This window comes from Tachypleus tridentatus, chromosome 7, assembly GCF_004210375.1.
Source record: "Tachypleus tridentatus isolate NWPU-2018 chromosome 7, ASM421037v1, whole genome shotgun sequence".
Taxonomy (NCBI): domain Eukaryota; kingdom Metazoa; phylum Arthropoda; class Merostomata; order Xiphosura; family Limulidae; genus Tachypleus; species Tachypleus tridentatus.
In genome coordinates, this window is record NC_134831.1 from 64154170 (window position 1) to 64176687 (window position 22518).

The following is a 22518-nucleotide window of genomic DNA, read 5'->3' on the forward strand; positions in this document are numbered from 1 at the left end:
CTGCCCACCTTTGAATTGAATACAGTTACAATATTAACTATTTTCAAGGTTTCTTTCCACTTCTAGACATATGATAGGCACACGTGATATGTCTAGTGAATTAAATAACATTGATTGCTATTTTGTAACATCAGGCTTGTTGTTGATTTGTTTGTTTTTTTAAAAAACAATCGTAATGGGCTATATATTGTGTCCGCCTTAGGGAGTCGAGCTCCGGATTTGAGCATGCCATCAGAGACGATTTAGTATGATTTAACATATTTACCAAATAATTAAATTTTCTTCCTCTACGTATTTCACTTATTTTTAAAATTTACTCGCGTTTTCCCAATGATAAATAAACAAGTTTCTTTCATTCGTGATTGGCCTGACATGGCCAGATGGTTAAGTCACTCGACTCGTAATCCGAGGGTCGCGGGTTTGAATCCCCGTCACACCAAACATGCTCGCCCTTTCAGCCATGGGGGCGTTATAATGTGACGGTCAATCCCACTATTCGGTGGGTGGTGATGACTAGCTGCTTTCTCTCTAGTCTTACACTGCAAAATTAGGGACGACTAGCTCAGATAGCCCTGATGTAGTTTTGTGGGAAATTCAAAACAAACCAATCATTCGTGAAATTAATCATGTTATGTAGATCAACATTACATGCTTGATAAATTGATAAACAATAAAGAGATTGATGTACACCATTCTTTCGAAAACATTTGAAACTGTGGCAAGGAAACGTACATTTTGTCGGAATATGAGTTCTAGCACGTGACAAATTATTCCATGTTAAGGGGTTCATCCCTGAAGTTTGTTTGTTTTTAATTTTGCGTAAAGCTGCACTAGGGTTATCTGCATCAACCGTTTCTAATCTTGAAGTGATAGACTAGAAGGAGAGTAGTTCGTTTAAACATATTTCGAATAATATTGAACCTTTAATGATCGATAAACTGGTTAATTTGGAGATTCTATGGATACTGCAGCTTAGTCAAACATTTTAACTTTACAATAAAAAAATATGTTCCTGTTATGAACAAGCATTGTTGTTGGTAATGAAAAACCATTGTTGTTGGTAATTATTTTATGGCTATGATTAATTTTAATGCAGCGGTTATTCAAGACATTAAACAAGATAAACTGAAATAATTTTATTCAAATATCACAAACAGTAAACACTACATATCATAGAGCTATTGTCAAAATACTACAGAATAATATTCCACAAGTGTTCTGCGAGATTTAATACTGATAACCATAAATCATCTTGACGAAGAAAAACGGTTTTATTGTTTTAGCTCAACACGTTCAATGGCATTAAACACCGAGAAACTTATAAAGTAATTTTATTATTTTATTTAACAGATATATTACAAAAAATACACATATATATGTACGTTTAGTTCAATAATTGACTACGGAATGACAGCGTGTTATACAAGTGCTTAAATCCGTTCAAAAGGATATATATATATATAATTGAATTTAGTTGATCTATCTTTGAAGTTAAATAGATTTAGTTTCCTGTTATATAACACCTGAGTGGAGTTCACTGCATGATAACTTATTAAAAATAAGCGTTTAAAAGAATTACAGTACTAGGTAATGAATTCGGAGTTTTAAAATTACAAGCAAGATATTAAACAAAATAGTTATTTTATATAAAATGTCAAATTACTTAAATAAGAAATATAACAAAGTGATTTTAATAATGAATATAAGTGATTTTAATAAGGAATATAATAAGTGATTTTAAATAGGAATATAACAAAGTGATTTTAATAAGGAATATAATAAAGTGATTTTAATAAAGAATATAATAAAGTTATTTTAATGTCTTTCTGCTAGTGACTAATAAAAAGAAGTTATAAGTGATCAGCTGATGGAACAATATACTTTAGTCGATATAATATTTGTTTGCTCACATTACATTTACTGTTGCAGTTAGAGCGTAACATTAAATTGGTTATTGAGTTCATTTTTTTTTTTCTGTTCTATCCCATCTAAGTAGCTTGCTTTAAATAAAAGTTGTTAATATCTGTTTGATAACAAAACATGCAAAAGTAACCTAACTTACATTATATATTAGTTACTTTGTTTTTACAGTTTAATCTAGATGGATTCTTAAGTTACAGCATCTAATAGCATAAAAGCCTTGAACTAAGTCCACTAAAGGTTTAATTTTCTAAATGAAATGTGTTCTCTTGCGTCTGATGTTTTCTCATTATATTAAATTTTAAATGATTTCTGCATCAACTGGTCAAGAAACAAATGAACTTTAATAAAATTACTGTAAAATACAGCTCAATCCAATCCATGTCATCGTTAGTTTGTATGTGTATTTATGTGATAAGTCTAAACGCTTTTGTAGTTTTCTTATGTTGTTTTATACTTTAAAAGGTTTGAATTATAAACTTACGTGAATGCACGTGTTTCTAATGTAATTGCTTCCATTATAGTTTTTATGGAGTTTTACTTTTTTGCCTTTTTAATAGTTTGAAGTCTGAGAATGAGTAATAAATAGAATGTTCTGCGTATTAAATGTGTATTTTATATTACATTACATCTATATGAAAACAAAATAATTTAAATTGGACCATCTATTCCAGAGATTTTAAATTTTCATTTTCAATCCACATTCCATGAATGATTACTGAAACGTACTTTTCCATTGGTTCTTGGAGTTTGAAATTAACAATTGCTAAGTTTTTCTAAAGATAATTTAGCTCTGTTAAAAACTGAATTTTTTATTAACATCTAAATGCACCATATAGAGTGAGAGTAAGGTAAACACGAAGAGCGTTAGAGTAGTTCTGCTGCTAGAGGGTACTCCACGATTGCAACCGTCCGTGCCACATACTCGATGACAAACGTATATAGTCTGTCCTCCCTCAGCGATGCCATCATCACATTCTTCGGTAATGATGTCTCCAGGACTACAGGTTCTTGTTAAATGCAGAAGTTCGCCTCGAAAAGGATAATAAAAGGTAACATTATTAGTTTGAGAACGTGAGGATAGTCGGCGAAGTGCGTTTCCACAGTTCAACAGAATACAGCATAAAGTTTTGAAAGAGCTAACTGTGGGATAGTAAGTTTCAGTACACCGTTTTATCTCCAACAGATACATATGATGACATAGAAATACATTTAAATTACGAACACATCCAATCATTTGCATGTTGTACATGCTCATCTGTTCGCGACAAAACGTTGTACTAAAATAAATGTTATCCCACAAACAGACGTTTCAAAACCCATTTAATTATCAGGTACATGTTATCTCTTAAAAAGCAAGTAGTGAAACCCTCACGTTTTGTTACGAAAAGCCGGTTTTTATTTAAATAGCGTTGTTTTGCACTAATAAGCCATAAATAGTCAACCAACCAATTATATAAGAATAAATACATTCTAATCATCACATTTACTTTACTTACATAACTCTCCAGTTACATATTAATAATTGATCGTAGAAACACCTCTCACGGTAAATATACAAATAATATGTATACACATCCTTACTAATAATCTGAATACTTTACAGCAGGTACAAATGTACACGGTGGCAAATATTCTCAACATGCTTTTTGGGGGTTTTACCCCTAATTTTGAGCAGTGTCACTGGCGATGGTAACACCTTCCAGGCGTTTTTAGCTTTTTGCCGACCATTGGCCTTTTATATTCTATTCAAATTCTTTGCTTGATTTTTAGACATTTTTACCTTCAAGCTTGTTTTCTTTTGACATTTTATTATATTTTACTTGTAACGTTTTTATTTTTTTGCGCAGATAGCCTAGTTACTTTGCGTTAGTAAACACAAAATAATCAAACGAAACCTAAAATGCACGCACGCAACAATTTCTTAAGATCAAAATCTCGTCTAATAAAAGGTAAGCAAACCAAACCCTACTGGCATGTTTTTTTTATGATAATGATAGCGGACATCAAATTTCTTAGCAGACTGTTTATACATTACTGTTGATACCATATAGCAGCTGCAGCCACTTCCTGTAATAATAATTGAGAATGGCATCATAATGGAAAACTGGAAGCCATTCTTCACAAGAATGATAATAGTTGAAGTACAGCTAAAAATATTCCTGATACTTCTTGATGTCGCTGACAACTCCAAGTAAGTATATTAAAGTAATGACTTAAACAAACATTAAACGTTTTTGTTTATTTATTGCTAAGCGTAAAGTTGCACAGTAGTCTGAGTTCTACCCACCATGATTATCAAAACTCGGTTTTTAACGTTTTGAGCCCCTCAGATTTTCCCCAAGCCAACGAAGGACGTCATTAAAGCAGCAGAGTTAACATAATAAACTAATGAACCTACCACTAGGTGTTCTTTGTTCGATCACAATACAGTAAAGCATGTCTTTGCCGTGGCAAATCTTGGCTGGAGGAGGATTACTTATACACCCTGGATCCACGTCTGACAAACACTGTACACACCGAATCCCCGTCACTGCAAGTAGTTAGAAAGCATGATCAAATGTTAAAACATTATAATACACTAGAAAAATATCAGTGCATTTATTAATTTTAAAATATTTTAAATACGTTAAAGCCTCCACTTATGCACGTGCCCACCTATCACCCTCCTTTTTTGTAAAGTTTTATATTCTTTTAAAGAAGATTTTTGAGCGGTTTCTTAACATGTTGAAAAGTTTCACGTGGACAACTTATGCATTTTTTCTGATTATGAAAAATATTTCTTTGGGTTATGTGCCAAGTTTGACATCAGAGCTCAGAAGAAAATCCAAAAACATTGTCTCAAAAGCTCGGAGGAATACAGGAGTATTCCAAATGAAATCATTCAGAAATGAGCGTTAGCCATTTTGTTTTTTGTTTTTACAATGTACTGCTAGCAGTGCAATTTTGACCAAAGATTTATAGCGCAAATTAATGCACATATTTGTTTAGAGCAAAGCCATATTGGGCTAATTGTTGTGTCCACCACAGTTAATAAAACCTGGGGAAAACTAGATAAATATGACTTTTTTGAAAAGAAAAATTGGTTTAAAACTAATAACTTGTACTGCTACATGGAAACACACTATGTTAATACAACAATAAAACTAACAAGTACGATTTATAAGCACGATAAAAATATTTTACGTGTTTAAACAGAAGACAGATCAGTGGTGTATCGAAACAGCTGTGTCTGTCCCATATATGGACTACAGTCCTGTATTCGAGACTCGGTTTCGCACCAGTTGGTAGTCGACTTGATGTGACAAACATGATAAGATTTTTCACATCAAACCTTCTGTTACGACTGCGAACGATGGAACCATTTTAGAACCGTCTTTACAACGTGTTTACCCCTAACGTTGGACAATGCCATTAGCAATGATGACTTTGGCCAACTTAATTGTGTTTTTAACGAACTATTGTTTTCTTTAATTCTCTTTGAGTCTTTCATATGACATTGTTTAGTTTTAACGCAATTTATTTTTACCATTTACAGAAATTTTCTTTGACATTTTCACCGGTTGTTTGACTCAGGTAACCTGCCCCCAGTGGCTCAGCAGTATGTCTGCGGACTTACAACGCTAAAAACCGGGTTTTCATACCCGTGGTGGGCAGAGCACAGATAGCCCATTGAGTAGCTTTGTGTTTAATTCAAAACAATAACTCAGATAACCTACTTAATTTACCTCAGAAAACAATCAATAACCAAACGATTGAAATATGTTATATGCTCTCTACAGAATATATTGTTTGTCTGTTTTAAATTCCGCGCAAAGCTACTCGAGGGCTATTTGTGCTAGCCGTCCCTAATTTAGCAGTGTAAGACAAGAGGGAAGGCAGCTAATCATCGCCAACTTTGGGGCTACTCTTTTACCAACGAATAGTAGAATTGACAGCCACATTATAACACCCTCACGGCTGAAAGAGCGAGCATGGTTGTGCGATGGGGATTCGAACCCGCGACCCTCTGAGTACGAGTCGAGTGCTTTAACCATCTTGCCATGCCATACCCAGAATATATTTTCATTATGTTTTCAAATCGTTACCTGACAATTTTACCCCAATGATATATTATAACAACAAACTTTTTAAAGATGCAATCAAAATTAAAATAACTGATAGAAAAAAATTTGGAATCAAATTGTTTCTTTGAAGCGAGAATCTTCTGTATAAAGAAACTAAAAAGTGTTTACAGTACTTAAGTTTTCACCAGGGTTTACCAGTTGTGCATATTAACCTTGATGAAGCCTCAAAGGCAAAACGTTGGTTAAAATAAAAAAGACAACATTCTTATACATTTATCGAGTATAAAAATCGTTTTTTTCTGAACTTTTAAGAGAGTGTATTAAAACACACACTATGCACCACAAATTTTGGTTTGAATCTCACGGAAACCTACCCGAGAGCTACTGTGCTAGCTTAATTTAGCAGTGAAAGATTAGAGGAAAGGCAGCAACCGCCAACTCTTGAACTACTCTTTTACCAATGGATAGTAGGATTGAATGTAACATTATAACGCCCCTACGTTTGAAAGGACGAACACATTTGGTAGGACGAGGATTCGAACCCGCAACACACAGATTGAGAATTACACGACCCTAACCATCTGGCCACGCTAGGCCTTAAGTATGTGGTGCCATCTAAGGTTGTTTTCTCTATGCAAAATATTCAAATTGTTAAAATGTAATTTGATATATGTCATTCCACTAAAAAATTTATATCGACTGTGATTGATTTCCATATGAGTTTTTGATTTGCCTGTGTGTTCAGCGAGGGAAATCGAACGCCTGATTTTAGAGTTGTAAATTCGTAAAGTTGCCACTTTTCTAGTGGGGGACTTTTTTGAAAAAAACGAGTTTTTTTGCTATGTATCAAACCATTTTATATTTATAAATTTCAACAATTTTATTGATGAGAGATGTTTTTCTCAAAAACCCTAAAATAAATAATTATTTAAAAGAATGGGCGTAAAAGGTCTAAAACAACACTTGATTTAATTAATTCAAGGGCACATTATCACTGACTAAATAAGTACTTAGTACTATACCTCTGTATGTATTTCAATGTGTTTTGTAATATATTTACTGTTGTACATTTATTTTAATTGTTTCAGTGTGGTTTTCTTTTTAGAACGTGACGCATATTCTTGACAGTATTACGTAAGTCCTGCCTGTTCTCGAAATTTGTCGAGCGTTCTTGAGATCAAAAATCAACAATACGTGTTTGACGAAAGTGCGCTAGAACATTGTCGAAATTTCTACAAACTCGCATGATTCCTATAAAAAGCAGTTAGCCAAAAGACGGAAGGGAAAAAATATTATTGGTCAGCTACAGTTAGTGTGCTATAGGCCTCAGCAGTTGTAATTATGGTTAATACTTATTAATCAGAAAACCACAGAATTTGACCAAGAACATTTATAGATTTCGAACATTACAAACCATTCAACATCAGTGAATTACTTCGGACGTTAGAATTTCTACGAGAACACAAAATAAAATATCATCACCAATAAAAGTCAGTTGTGTAAAGCTAATCAAGCTAGCTAGCTTAAGTAAATTGCAACAATATCAACTCAGAATTAATTTACTTATCGTGAATTTGCAACATTGGTAAAATATCCAGTTCTAGACCGGATATAAAAATCAGCATTAAGGGTTTATCATTATTGTTGGGAAATGATTTGGCTGTAGGAAAAGTTATTGCTGAACCCTAAATTGTTAGCAGTATTATTTGTAAGTTTGTAAAACCCTTGTGTATAATCCATCATTAATAACTATTAGTTATAACCGTTATTATAAATTACATTGTGTTTTATGTTTGTATAGTAAAATACATTTGTGTTAAGAAAAAAAATTGTGTGTATGAATCATCTTGTTGGGAAATACAATAAAATTAAACATATAATTAACTTCCAAATTCAAATTTCCGGCTATGTAAAAAAGTTATACTCACTGTACGTAATATAATAAATCGGAGACTCGTCCAAAATATGTTATAATATGAAACATAATAAACTAGAGGCTTGTCTCGGATCTGAATAATAAACAAAATCCGAATAAATTCAAATTCAAATCGTAAGTCAATTTATATTTATCAGTTCTAACAACATTGGATCATGTCTAATTATCAAGGATTTTCTGAATCACCCTCCCTTAAACAACTAGAAAAATATAATAAAAGAGAATTATTTGAAACTGACAAAATTATAAAACTATAAGTTAAAAAATCAATGAGTAAAAATGAGTATTGTTGAAATATTAGTTGATAATGATTTGTTGTCTGTGGAAGCATTAGAGGAATACTCTAGTGTCTCCACTAATCAACCAAAGTTAAGTGATAAAAATAAGTTAGAAACCCAGTTAAAACTCAAACAAATCAAGCTCAAAGAAACACGTATCAAGGCTAAAAAGAAGAAAGGTCAAGCCCGTATATCGAAGTGGAGAGAAAAAATAAATATTTCGAAGCCGAACAAGCCAGTATCCAAGCCAGGAAAGAAATTAGGCTAAAATAAATGGAAATTAGACTAAACTCCGATCGACCAAGACAAAATGACAACTTTGAACTAAATTAATATTTAAAGTGCCACCATTTATATTATATTTGTTACATTCATCTGCATGTAAGATATAATTATTCTTTGTTCTGTTTGATTAAATACTTTGCAAAATCATATTTACCTATTTATTTCATATTTGTTCACGTTGGGGATGTGGTAAATTTATGGATTTACAATGCTGTCATTCTGGGTTCGATTCCTTGCCGTAGATAAAACTGTGGTATAAAATCTTCGTTATAATGTTACAACTTATTCCAGTGATGTTGTAGTGACACCCTATTATTTCATTGGACATAACTTTCCTCTGTGTGTTGTAACGTATATATCGTTATATGTCTATTATAATTTCTGTTTTTGCATGTGACATTATTGACTGTGTATTGCGTAAATCTTGCCTGTTCTCGAAATTTGTGGAACGTTCGTGTGCGTGAGAATCAACAAAGTACTAGGTGTATATGTAATACTAGTGATTGAGAGTGAGCTTTGGTGGAGATTCTAGAGACTCACATAATTCCTTTAAAAAGTAGCTAGCCAAGAAACAGAAGTATTATTATTATTCGTCAGCTTGCGTCAGTGTGCTATAAGCCTAGGAAGCTATAATTGTGATTAAGGCTAATTAGTCGAAAAACTACAGAACTGAACCAGGAACATTTATAGATTTGAACATTACAAACCATTCATCTTGAGTGAGTAACTTCGGACGTTAGTGTTTCTACAAGGACATTAAATATCTTCATCGGTCAGAAGTAAATTTGTGATCTAGTTAAGTGAGGTGCATTAATGTCAACTCTAAATTTTTTGTTCGTCGTGGACTTGAATCATTAATAACATATTCAGTTCTAGACTAGATATAAGAATCAGCATTGTTTGTAAGTCTTTAAACTCTTCTACATAAACTATCATTTGTAACAAAGAGGAATCGCGTATCGAAGGAGAAGGTAAAAGTCTTGAAGCCGAACAAGCGCGTATTGAAGTTGATAAGGAGATTAGGCTGAAAGAAATGGAAATTAGAATCAACTTCAATGAACCAAGGTGAATTGACAACTTTGAACTCAATCGATATATCAAGAGACCACAATTTAATGACAATGAAGTTGATAAATATTTTCAATATTTTGAGAAAGTTGCCCAAACCATTGAATTGCCCACCATAAAATGGTCATTACTATTACAGAGAGTTTTAACTAGTAGTATACAAGAAAATTATGCCCCTCTCTCTCTAGAACATTTTATCTTAAAATTAAAGCAAATATTCTTAAAGCATACGAGTCAGTTCCGGAGGCTTATCGCCAAAGATTTTAAGATTATTTGAAGCAAGATAACCAAACTTATATAGAATTCACCCACGAAAAAAGAGGTTTATTTCGATCGATGGTATAATTCTATGCATATTGGCAATAGTTTCGACAAATTAGGACAATTATGTCCAATTGAAGAATTTAAAAGCTGTACAATCGACGACCCCAAAACGTATTTGAATGAAAATAAAATTACAGGAAGCAACTGCTCTTTCTGATGATTACATATTAACACATACAACCACTTTTCATAAAGAAATTCATGTCATATTAGCAAAATCCATTATCTCTCCATTTTATTAACGGTGAGAATTATTCTCAGTAATACAGTTCTTTCAGTTCGAAATCTTCAGACAGTCTTCATAAAACTTTATCAAAACCACCAAAGCCTCTCTGCTATTTTTTTAAAACGCCTGATCAGGTGATGTCTGACTGTTCGTGTTTAAAAGGAAAAAAAAAAAAAGGAGTCAATACCCAGTGATTTTGTGTCCATCTATGGACAGAGTTTCACCAGATCACTTGATGTTATTTATTGACCACTGGTATAAAGGCTGATGTAGTTAGAAAGAAATTTAGATCTTTTGCTAATGACTTTGCTAATACCATACCAAATACCATACCAATACGTGTTTTACGTGATACTGAGGCGGCTAAATGATTGTTGTTACAAGGTATATTGCCTTGAAATTCGGGTTCTACCACTGATAAGTTTGTTATTACACAGGGTATTAAAGGTGTTTTCATTAATGTTCCTTTTTATAACATTTGTTTAACATGAGACTTAGTTTCGGAACCAGTTGTGGTTGTAGTAAGACCTACTCTGCCAATTAATGGTGTATCGTTATTGTTGGGAAACGATTTGGCTGGGGGAAAGCTGTTGCTAAACCCAAAATTGTTAGTAGTGTTGTTTGTAAGTTTGTAAAACTCTTGTATATAATTCATCATTAGTAACTATTAGTAACAATCGGTATTACGGCCCGGCATGACCAGGTGGTTAAGACACACGACTCATTATCCGAGGGTCGTGGTTTCGAATCCCCATCACACCAAAACATGCTCGCCCTTTCAGCCATGGGAGCGTTATAATGTGACGGTGTGACGGTCAATCCCATTATTCATTGGTAAAAGAGAGCCCAAGAGTTGGCGGTGGGTGGTGATGACTAACTGTCTTCCCTCCCGCCTTACACTGCTAAATTATGGACGGCTAGCGCAGATAGCCCTCGTGTAGTTTTGCGCAAAATTCAAAACAAACCAAATAAAGTCGTTATTAAAAATTGTATTGTATTTATATTAATATATATTTGTCTTAATAAAACGAAAATTGTTTGTATCAGTCTTGTTGGTAAATATTATAAATTTGATATATATTAACATTTAATTAACTTCTAAATTCAAATTCAAAATTCCGGCGTGTTGAAATAGTTATACCTAACGTACGTAATATAATAAATCGGAGACTAGTCCGAAATAAGTTATAATACGTAATAGTTATCACAGAAAGCGCATACGCGCTAAAGAACAGGATCACATGTCAAATCTATTTGCTTAAAATTAGGATATTTTATTAACGACTGGCTTTATGTTGGCTTTTGTCTATTTCCAAGACATGTTATTTTAACGTGCAACATGTAAATACTGTATGAAACATGTAATCCTAAGCAAAAAGTATAGAGAACAGGAAATGTTTAAGATTAATATGTTGGTAACTTTATATATACTAAAACTGCTTTTTACATGTTTCCTAATTACCTACTCATATCATCTTTAGTGTTATTATTTTTTTAAAGAAATAACAAAAGCCTTTCTCATGAAAATATGAGTTTTCCTTTCAAAATGCGTAATCGATTACATAATTTTTATTTAATTCTTATATGGTCGTAATTTACATTTTGCTTTTACGTTTTTAACTTTTCTGTTTTGTGCTGGATTTCTGGAAAAATCAAAACACAAAACAATTTACTTTTCGTTTAATACTAATGAGGGTAAAAAGGAAAGCTTTTATCAAGTCAATAACAAACCGTTTGTTTGCTTTCAGTCGGTTAAAACAGCAAGTAGGATAATAAGATTTAATTTTGTTTAATTATTTAACAATCACGTAAGAAAGCGAATAACGATCGAGATACGTGTACATGTTTTAAATCTACCTTTTGAAAGTAACGGTGCTCATTTCTTCACTCACACATCGCTTACTTTGTTCCATTATATGTGTTCGTATTGATAGTTTCGTGACAAACAGAACTATTTTAACAACGTCGAAATTAATTATCGACTGAAAAATCAATTAAATCACTAACTTTAAAACGCTGAACCGAATTATACTTGAATTAATTAATAACAACTTTTAAGTATTAGACGGTTGAATAATGAAAAAAACTATATAAATGTAGAAATATTCAACTTGCTTGGTAACGTAACAACTTTAAAATTGCGCGAAGACATAAACAACGTAACTTTTACTGCAATATTTCGAACATCGAATTAAAATTTATGAGAGGGGTGAGTTTCAGCTTTCCGTACCATTAATGAATATTCTTCTAGTTTATGTGTTATTAAATATTAAATCATCTATTTTGTTTAGTGTATTAAGTTATCTGGCATATAATTCGGCTTAAAATGTGTTGCGGATTAGGTACCAACTTATTTTACACAACTTGTATTTGAGACAAGTAAAGTTCTGATTATCTATCCTTATCATGGTCAGGAGTCCAAAATTATGGGTGGCTAAAAAAATTAACCATAATCACTTAGCCCAAGTACTAAATAGTGTGTGTGTTTGTGTATTTTCTCATAGCAAAGTCACATCTGGCTCTCTGCTAAGCCCACCGAGGGGAATCGAACCCCTGATTTTAGCGTTTTAAATCCACTGTACCAGCGAGGGTGTCAACGCTAGATAGAAGAGTAAAGTGAAGCCAGAAGATTGTTTTCAAGTGAACAGTTCTGTTAAACCTTTTATATATATCAATGTTATATTTTTAAATTACATTCTTCATTTGTAAAGAAATTTTCAAAAACATCTCTTCGAACTTTTTCCCCAGTGAATACCCGAATCTCCCATTTTGCTATTTACAAAGTCTTATATTTTTTTACGAAAATGAATTTCTTAGAAAAATATCCTTAACTTAAAGGCTAATCTATTATAAAATATGAGTCGTTAGTTTCCCATGTGAACAAGCTTTTAGTAATCGGCTTGAGTCTTAAGGTCATTATTTTGATGCAATATAAAAATGGAAAGCCAGTAGCAGTAACAAAACTGGAAATATCTTTGCCTTTTCCTGCGATTTGCCTGTAAAACATTGTATACACTAAAACTACTCGATTTGTGTGTAATACAGTTTATCATAGAAACAAGTATCTCTTCTGTTTAATATTTTTTACATGCATGTTTCAAGTTTGCGTAATCTGATTTATAGTTCATTCTTTCTAGCACGATAGCTTGTTCAAAAATGAGTTTACCATTTTATCGAGTAACCATAAACTTATTCACTTTTAAGAATTGCCCAAAAGTATTTAATAATTTGTTGTTATATGTTTGAAAAAAAAACATTTCATCCAATAAAAACGTAACATGCTCATTATACATAAGGTTACAAAATCAAAAAACAATATTATAAACAATCGGTAAATTTATTAAAGCTAAATATTTTAGTGTATTGTACGTATTTTTATATAGCTAAGCCACATCGGACTATCTGCTGAGCCCACCGATGGGAATCGAACCCCTGAGTTGAGCTTTGTAAATCCGTAAACTTACCGCTTCACTAGCGGAGGTCAATATTTTACTGCAAATGCAACCAGTTCTGGCTTATAAATTCAATAATTTAGAACAAACTGGCCCGGCATGGCTAGATGGGTCGATCTCAAGGTCACGAGTTTGAATCCCTGTCGCATCAAAAATGGTCGCCCTTTCAACAGTGGGGGTAACATTATGTAACGGTCAATTCCGCTATTCGTTGGTAAAAGGGTAGCATAGCGTCATGTAGCTTTGCGAGAAGTTCAGAATAAAGTTGTGTTTCAAACGTTAAAATTGTGATTTCTCAAGTATCAACATCAAACAGTAGAAAACAAGAAAAAAGAGAATAATTATTAATTACGTGCATTAAAATAGAAATAATAATGAAATTACGTTTTAACGTTCAATTAAATATGTTTAATAACAAACTTAAAGAAAGTGTCAAATACTGCGATAAGTGTGTGTGTGTGTGTTTTCTTATAGCAAAGCTGCACCGGGCTGTCTGGTAAGTCCACCGAGGGGAATCGAACCCCTGATTTTAGAGTCATAAGTCCATCGACTCACCGCTGTCCCAGCGGGGTACTTTTATTTTGGGAAAAAAAAATTTAATGCGACGTATCCAACCATTTTATATTTATAAATTTCAAATAATTTTAGAATGAAATGGTTGTTCGAAAGTATTAAAGACTAGTCTCACAGCAATAAAAATCTACATTGAATAACATTATTCATCTCAAGAAATCTTTCTTTTTCAAGTTTTCAGAATTTATTCAACATTTTTATTGATAAACGACGTTTTTTCAGAAAACGTAAAACAAATCATTATTTAAAGGAATGGGCCTAAACGTTCTAAAACAACACTTTATGTAATTAATTCAAGTGCACATTATCACCAACTGGGGGCACTGCGATAAGACAAAATCAATTTATAATTTAATTTCTTTTTAACTACGAAAATTATACTTTATTTATTAAGGTCGTTTGAGCGTCATTAAAATGTTATATATAAACAACATCGAGTTTAGATCTACATATTTTAACGACAGCATATAATCTCATTTATATGTTCAAACAAAAGCGTATATTATCAAAGTGTTCTGATATTAACGTATAATATCTGAAATATGTTCTAACAATAGCATATAATACCACCCAAGTGCTCTAACAACAGCAGAAAAAACAACAATAATAATTTGGAATAGTAAAAAATAAGACCTCCTGCGGATTGTTTGATGGCAAAATTATTTATTAAAACGCCCTGTCTGTTTCAGACTTAGTGGAAAACTGAAACAACTGTGGCTAGTGAAAGCATTGTTCCATTGTCATACAATACCTCTCATGTAAACAACATTATTACGTTCAATGTAGCTACGAGGTATTTTAATATCATCTTCAGCCGGCGTTTACGTTAATTATACTTACACTGCAGTGCTTCAACTATTTATTTCACTCATCATCGTATTAGCATCATTAGAATTTTCGATTAATTCGTTTGCTTTAAGAGACTGTACTGTAACAATTAAAAGTCTGTAAAGCAATGAAAGTGAAGACGTTTCACGTCATTAGTTTTCGAACAATGAATGTATATTAAACATATTTAGTAATAATGAAATTATTACCAGCTATGAATGATAAACAATGATAAGAGAAGGTATTGAATTCAAACAAATAATCAATATTTATATTATATACAATTGGCTTCTCTTGTATGACGTTTTCCTTTATTGATTCTCTGTCTCACCAAACATGTCGCAAAGCTACACGAGGGCTACCTTCGCTAGCCGTTTCTAATTTAGCAGTGCAAGACTAGAGGGGAAGCAGCTAGTCATCACTACCCACCAACAACGTTTAGGCTACTCTTTTATTAACGAATAGTAGGATTGACTGTCACATTATAATGCTCCCACGGTTGAACGAGCAAACATGTTTGTTGTGATGTTAATTCGAACCCGCGACCCTCAGATTACGAGTCGAGAGCCTTAACCATCTGGCCATGCCGGGCAGCACTGAAGAGAGTTATGCATGAAAACACCTCTGTAATTATTATTTTATTTCAAAACTTGTAATATAAACTTTATTAGATAAAGTCGTTATTATAGGTTATTATTATTGTTTGAAAGCAATAATATAGAGCATTCTTGTTTTAGGGTTTTCGCGAAAAATTATACAAACGACTATCAAATCATCTTTAATTTTGAGCAGATAAACTACACGGAAGATAGTTATATTAACAGAATCCACCGATAATCCATAGGCTACTCTTATATGATGTAAGATTTAAATGTGACTGCCATTCTTATAATTTAATCACAGCCAAAGTGCGGAGCACGTTTTAACCACGAAATTCTTGGATTCAGAGTCCGGACATGCTAACTGTGTGTGTGTTCGTGCCATCTACTGAGTCTACCGAGGGGAATCGAACCTCTGATTTTAGCGTTGTAAGATTAACTGCTAGGTCACATTCGAACTATACGATATACGGATCTTACCGAATTAAATGCGTTACCAAGCTTTCCATGAAGTAACAGTGGAAAATGCACACGAATAACAATATCCGGCGTTACATGAACTACTTTGGCTAAGTCTTCATCAGAGTAATTGTGGTTTGTTACTAATACAAAAGATGTCTGTATCTTATCCGTTGAAATTCAATTTCTATCTTACTTTTCAATTATGCTTGCTTATTTTTTACAGCAAACAAACTCTTAGTTTTTGCAAAATCCGTTCAACATTTTTTCCGTATTTTTTTTTAAGAAGACTTTATTTTCAGATTTCGAGCCAATCACACAAAAAAACAAGTTTTTGGGTTTAATCCAGGAACACAACTAGATGGATTTTACTTGTACATATGTCAAAAGCACTTACAAATATGGAACCATTACGTTTTCTCCTGATTAATTTTATATTTCTAAGTATTCTTGATGGACAAGGCTGTTTAAAGTTTTCCTATGTTGTACAAGATTAAGCTATTAAACTTTTCGTTCATTTATGAAAGTAAAAATACTAGTTAAAACATAATTACAACAACTAGTGTTCTTAAATGCCTAAATGATACACTTGATGAGCACGTAGTTGATACACAAGCGTTATACAATGGCTCTTTCTAATAGGTTTAGCTTGGTTTGATGAAAACCAGTATAAAGTATAAGGATTGTGCGTTTCGTGACTGTTGGGAGGAGGAAAAATTTGGAAGTAACGTCCAATAGTGATCAAAAGTAAAGCAAAACTTTTCGGTTGAATTTCGCGTAAAGCTACACAAGAGCTATCTGCGCTAGCCGTCCCTAATTTTAGAGTATAAGACTAGAGTGAAAGCAGCTAGTCTAGTCATATTTACCCACCGCCAACTCTTGAGCTACTCTTTTACCAACGAATAATTTATCGTCACATTATAACGCCCTCGCGGCTGAAAGGGTGAGCATGTTTGGTGTGATGGGGATTCGAGCCCACGACCCTAAGATTACGAGTCAAGTGCTTTATTCACCTGGCCATGCAGGGCCAATTATTTAATTGAAGTAGAATATTTATTGTTAATTATAAATGTAACTTTTATTTCCTTACTTGTTCCACTATAAGATTATCTTAGTTTTGACTTCACATAATTTTCAGGCAGGTTCAAGTTATTTATAATTTAACGAAATTACTTACAAAAACAAACATCATAAATATTTTGTCTCATCACTAAAATTTATATACATCAGAAAAATGTTAACTCCAAACTATTATATTATATATATTAATTTATCAGTAGAAGCGGCCCGGCATGGCCAAGTGTGTTAAGGCGTTCGACTCGTAATCCCAGGGTCGTGGATTCGAATCCCGGTCGCGCCAAACGTGCTCGCCCTTTGAGCCGTGGGGCGTTATAATGTTTCGGTCAATCCCACTATTCGTTCGTAAAAGAATAGCCCAAGAGTTGGCGGTGATGACTAGCTGCCTTCCCTCTAGTCTTACACTGCTAAATTAGGGTCGGCTAGCACAGATAGCCCTCAAGTAGTTTTGTGCGAAATTAAACAAAAAACAAAACAAACAAACAGTAGAAAGTGGTGGGCGCAGCGCAGATAGCTCATTGGGAAGCTTTGTGTTTAACTTTAAAGCAACTATACTTTCACGTTAAATACCTGTTTTAGTGAATGATTAAGAGAAAACTTTGTATTACTAAATTAATAAAAATATTTGTCGTGAAACTCTTTTTTTATTTGTATTTGTTTGTTTAAAATTCATTTATATTCAGTCTAAAAAATGATGATTGTTTACTTGGCGAAGTGGTTACAAGAGTTACTGGTGAAGTCCATATCCAACTAGAATTTTAAACATTTTTCTAAACAACTTTGTCTTCTAGTGGTTCAGTGGCAACTCTGATGGTCTGTAATGATACTCTTGGTGGAAACAGCACAGAAAGCACATTGTGTAGTTATGTGCTTAACGACAAACACAACAAAAAACCCAAACTATCTTGTTCCAAGTCGCTTTTGGACTATCATTTTATTAGGTATAGAGTTACTAATAATACACGAATCACACACACTTAAAAATATATACACACACACATACACAAAACATATCAATATCGAAAGGCGAACATTCAACAGCAAACGCAACACGTCTTCGCCAACATGGCCAATTTTGGACTTACAAAGAAATATTTTTGTACCAAATCCAATTGTTGTTTAGCATTTAATGGCGCAAAGCAGCTAAGATATCTGCGCTAAACAACCGGTAAAAAAGGTAAAAAGAAAAGTATTATAAAAAGTAAAAAAATCATATTAAAACAAAACATTGTCGAAAATTTAGATAAAAGATCTAAATAGAATTGAAAAGGTCAATGCCCCATAAAAAATTTAAAATACAAGGAAGTTGGACAGTGTCACCTTCGCCAATGACACTTGTCTAACGTCAGGGCTAAATCCGTAGAAAAGACGAGGCGAAAATGGTGTTGTCACTCACAGTCGTGACAACAGTGAAACATGGGCTATTGTGACGAATGCGTAGCTTAGTTAGGATAACTTCGTCCTCCCGATCCTTTGAGAAACAAAACTGTCAAAGACTAACAGAAGGTTTAATCTGAAAGCTTGTTACTATGTTGCTCACTCCAAGTTGACAGCCAACTGGCGCGAAGCCGAGTCTTCAATACAGCGTCATGGTCTGCACACGGGATAAGCACGGCTGTAATGACACCAGAACAGTCAGACTTAGCGCCAGTGTCAGTGAAGTCAACTCATTAATGAAGATGTCGACGTTGCAAGATATCCAAACAAATCATATAGAAACTGAAGATAAAGAAAAATACGCCAGACATTAAAAATATCGACAAACAGGGTGAGAACCAACGCTAATCAATTCTAGGGTCAATATAAAATTAAGAGAATCAGCTTAAATAGTACAATTGCTGTACTGCATAGCCTCATAGGGAATGAGAAATAGCATACAACCCGACACTGAACACAGAAACTACAGAGGCGATCCTGTGAGCAACCATGAAGTCACAACAAACCATGGCAAGTCCCACAGAGTCACCTGATTTCGAACCATTAAAATCTCCCAGGGTTAAAGGAAAAGACGGCAACTGTTTAATTAAAACATCAAGGTCTCATTGATCATAAGTCTCTACAGGAGACAAGTAGAGAGAACAAACAGTGATGGTACAACCCATAGAAACACGGGTGTCAACAACCGCCACGGCTGTATCGAATGGCAAAGACAGGGTAGACGATCAGCAGTATCACCCCTTCATGCATTAGTCCATCACACAACCTGCCATTCTGGTACAAAGAAAACTTTGATTTACAACCACGTTATTTCTCTTTATTAGCAGGAAGTCTGTCGACCTCAATGGATTCTGTCCTGGAAAGAGGGAGCAGTTCTTTGTTAATAGATGTAGATTCTGACGACGGAAGACATAAATGAATAATCATTCTACATCAAGAGACCAAAGAAGGTGGACACAAGCAAACGCCAAAAGCCAAGGCCAAAGAAAGTGGACTCGGGCAGTCACTGAGACAAGAGTAGATGTTGGCTTTTCAAATCGGTTATCCAAAGACGGCAAAAGGCTCCTCACATGGTTTGAAAACGATTCTGTTGGAGGCATGAAAAGATCTCTCTGCATTCCCACTGTAGCAGTGTAACATAGCGCAGCAGCACATGTTCATTTTGAAGTGAGGGACAATAACTTCCAAGCCTCGGTGAAAGAAACCTTTTTAATAATTTTCAAATGCTGCACCTCTTTCTCCTCCATTCACCTAAGGTAATAATGTTGGTAACAGGAGTGAAAGTCACTCTAATTAATAAAGTGGGGACACAGTTCACGCTCATATGCATCAAGGTATTTGCCACAACAACGAGCACACGTCAAAAAGACACAACCAAACCAAACCGTTAACTGGAAAGATCTGAGAGGGTTGGGAATATACAGACATACCTACAATTCAGATAACCTGCCTGGCAGCAGAGAGTGGACGTGGAGTTGTAAACATCAAAATTAAAGCACTGGAATGCAACGTAATTCCGTTTTTACGATTGGGAACACGCATCTTAAATGTTTTGAACAATTTTTTAAATGAAACAGTAGTTGATAGACTGTATGAAATAATCACCGATTGGTATTAATAGTATAATCTACAAACTAATAGGTATTTTACAAGTCGAATCACAAAATCCTGGAATCTACATCATATATTTACATAATAAATGACCAAGGTGTTAATTTAGAAAAAAAATGTATTAATACTTTACTTGTATAATATGCTTTCAGCTTTTCTACTGCAATTGTTTTCAAGCTGAAGTGACCAGTTAACTTGAAACGCGTTAAAGAACGATCTTTGAGTTGTACAGGAAATATTAATGCGTTAATATGTTGTTAAATGTCAAGAAAAATAAGAGGATATTTTCAGGAATCTTCATGTCATATGTTCCTAAGAACTTCCGATCGCTCTCTCAAATAATAAAATTTATTTTACTTTTTAATGAAAATGTGTTTCAAAAAGAACCTCAGGAAATTCTCAATATCCGCAATACTTGAAATTATTTTAAGCAGGGTTAGAGTAAATTAATCTATGAGACCTTTGTTTATCTTTTTATTAGCTATATTTTATGCGCCAACAATACCAAGCATGAAGCGTTTATATACCCAACTTAATTGTTATTGCTCATCAGGATCTCTATCAGTCTACCCTGAAACTGAAATTATTATAGGCAGAATTAAAGTATTTAGTGCAGGAGACCCTGGGCGTGGCCAAATACATTAATAGAAAGGGTTTGACCTTCTGAGTCCTAAACTGCAATTTAGTCTCAAATCGGTCAAGAGATGACGGAGGTATGAGCTAAGAGTCTGTGCATGAGAAAAAACAACAAACAACTCATAACCGTTATCTATGAGCCACTCAGCCGCGGCTAAAAAGTAAAAATTCTTGTAAACCTAGCACAATTTATATCGACAATTGTCCCTGTGTTACAGTTCCGGACTTGGAATCTGAAGAACCGAGTTCGTGCTACACTACAAAGCATTCTCCTTACTGTAAGTTGTGGGTGCCTTATAAAAGTGGGTGGTAGGGTACTGCTAACTGGCTGTCTTCCCAATGATCAATAGCTCAAAATGAGAAACGATGTCAGATAATCTTAATAATTTTACCATAATTAAAAAATACATATATGAATATTCATAAAAATTTATAATTACCTACCTTGGTGAATATGAAGAAAACAGTTTAAAAATAAAATCAACACACGCGCCATTTTGTGGATTCTCTATAAATTTTGAAAGTGACGAAAGTTCCTAAATGATGGTTGATTTCTGAAGAAACAACACCCAGAACGAACTTCTCAGTTATGAAAAGACGTTATCTTCTTGTAGATTTATAAGTCTGAGAAGAAGACAAAGAATACAAAAAATAGAAGTAACTTCGACTTCACAACCAGTCCACGAAAATCTCAAGTTTTATTGTCTCAAAGCTTAGAATAATAGACTTCTTTTATCATCTAAGCGCGGTGCCTTGTCACCTTACAGTCTGTTGCTAAGGTCTGCTCACTGAGTGCACATTTATGCCTTTCTGAAAGAGATGCGATGGTGCTATATTTATACCTGTTGGTAAGTACAGTATATTAAACAATGAAAAAAGTCCCATGGTTATTGCTTAAAGACAATTTCCTTTTCGACTTTGCTGCCATCTGTTGGAACAATATAAACAATTCAAATATACGGTTTCGGAAAAGTAAGCACATATGCACGTTTTATGATTATAATCATCGTTGAAATGGCTTTATGTAAAACATCATAACTACCAATTAGTTTATGAGTTAAAATGTCTAACATAAACATTTAACAGGTATGTCAACATGAAAGTTAGCTTATTGTGTATACCGCATATTTTAATTATGTATTTAATAGAAGCAGTTTTTCATATTTTAATGATACTAAAAAATTACGAAATAATAAAAGAGGGTACAGCCAGCACACTAGTACTCTGATTGAACATATTATTTTACATTCAGGTATTTAGACGTGGTACTCTATCAGTACTTTTACTCGAGTGTTTTCCCATCATGTGTTGTCAACTTTATCATACTCTTTTGTAAATCTAACTATTACCAGCATCCTCGTAAGCTTGTATTCAACTTTATCATACTCTTTTGTAAATCTAACTATTACCAGCACCCTCGTAAACTTGTATCTATAATCTATTGTACTAATTCTTCTAACATTCTAATAAGGTTCCTTAAAAATATTTATTTCTTCTGTTAAGAGATTTGGGAACATCCTATAAACAAATTCTGATTCATTTCTGAACACCATAGTTATATATGAACTTAATTAAAGAATTTACATGTACAATTTTTAAATTAAATTTCATATATGTCCCTTTGTGGGGCCAAAGTAATTTGGCCCGGCATGACCAGGTGGATAAGGCACTCGACTCGTAATCCGAGTGTTACGAATTCGAATCCCCGTCACACCAAACATGCTTGCCCTTTCAGCCGTGCA

General features: G+C 33.6%; 1 protein-coding gene across 1 annotated transcript; it reads right to left on the reverse strand.

Annotated features, from left to right (window-relative positions):
• Positions 1–1865: 1865 nt before the first annotated feature.
• Positions 1866–21523, reverse strand: LOC143258007 (uncharacterized). The gene is made up of 3 exons (XM_076517050.1): positions 21221–21523; positions 4322–4453; positions 1866–2952 (listed from the first exon to the last, which is right to left on the reverse strand). Exons 1-3 carry the CDS (start codon positions 21270–21272, stop codon positions 2717–2719), a joined length of 420 nt encoding a protein of 139 aa, XP_076373165.1. The 5' UTR covers positions 21273–21523; the 3' UTR covers positions 1866–2716.
• Positions 21524–22518: the final 995 nt, after the last annotated feature.

Excerpts from the sequence above, each read along its gene's own strand:
- LOC143258007 (XM_076517050.1), bottom strand. The coding sequence starts at position 21,272 with ATGGCGCGTGTGTTGATTTTATTTTTAAACTGTTTTCTTCATATTCAC. Across the intron at positions 4,454-21,220 it reads TTTTCTTCATATTCACCAAG|TGACGGGGATTCGGTGTGTA; the intron begins GTAGGTAATTAT and ends AACTACTTGCAG. Across the intron at positions 2,953-4,321 it reads CGAACAAAGAACACCTAGTG|GCGAACTTCTGCATTTAACA; the intron begins GTAGGTTCATTA and ends ATCCTTTTCGAG.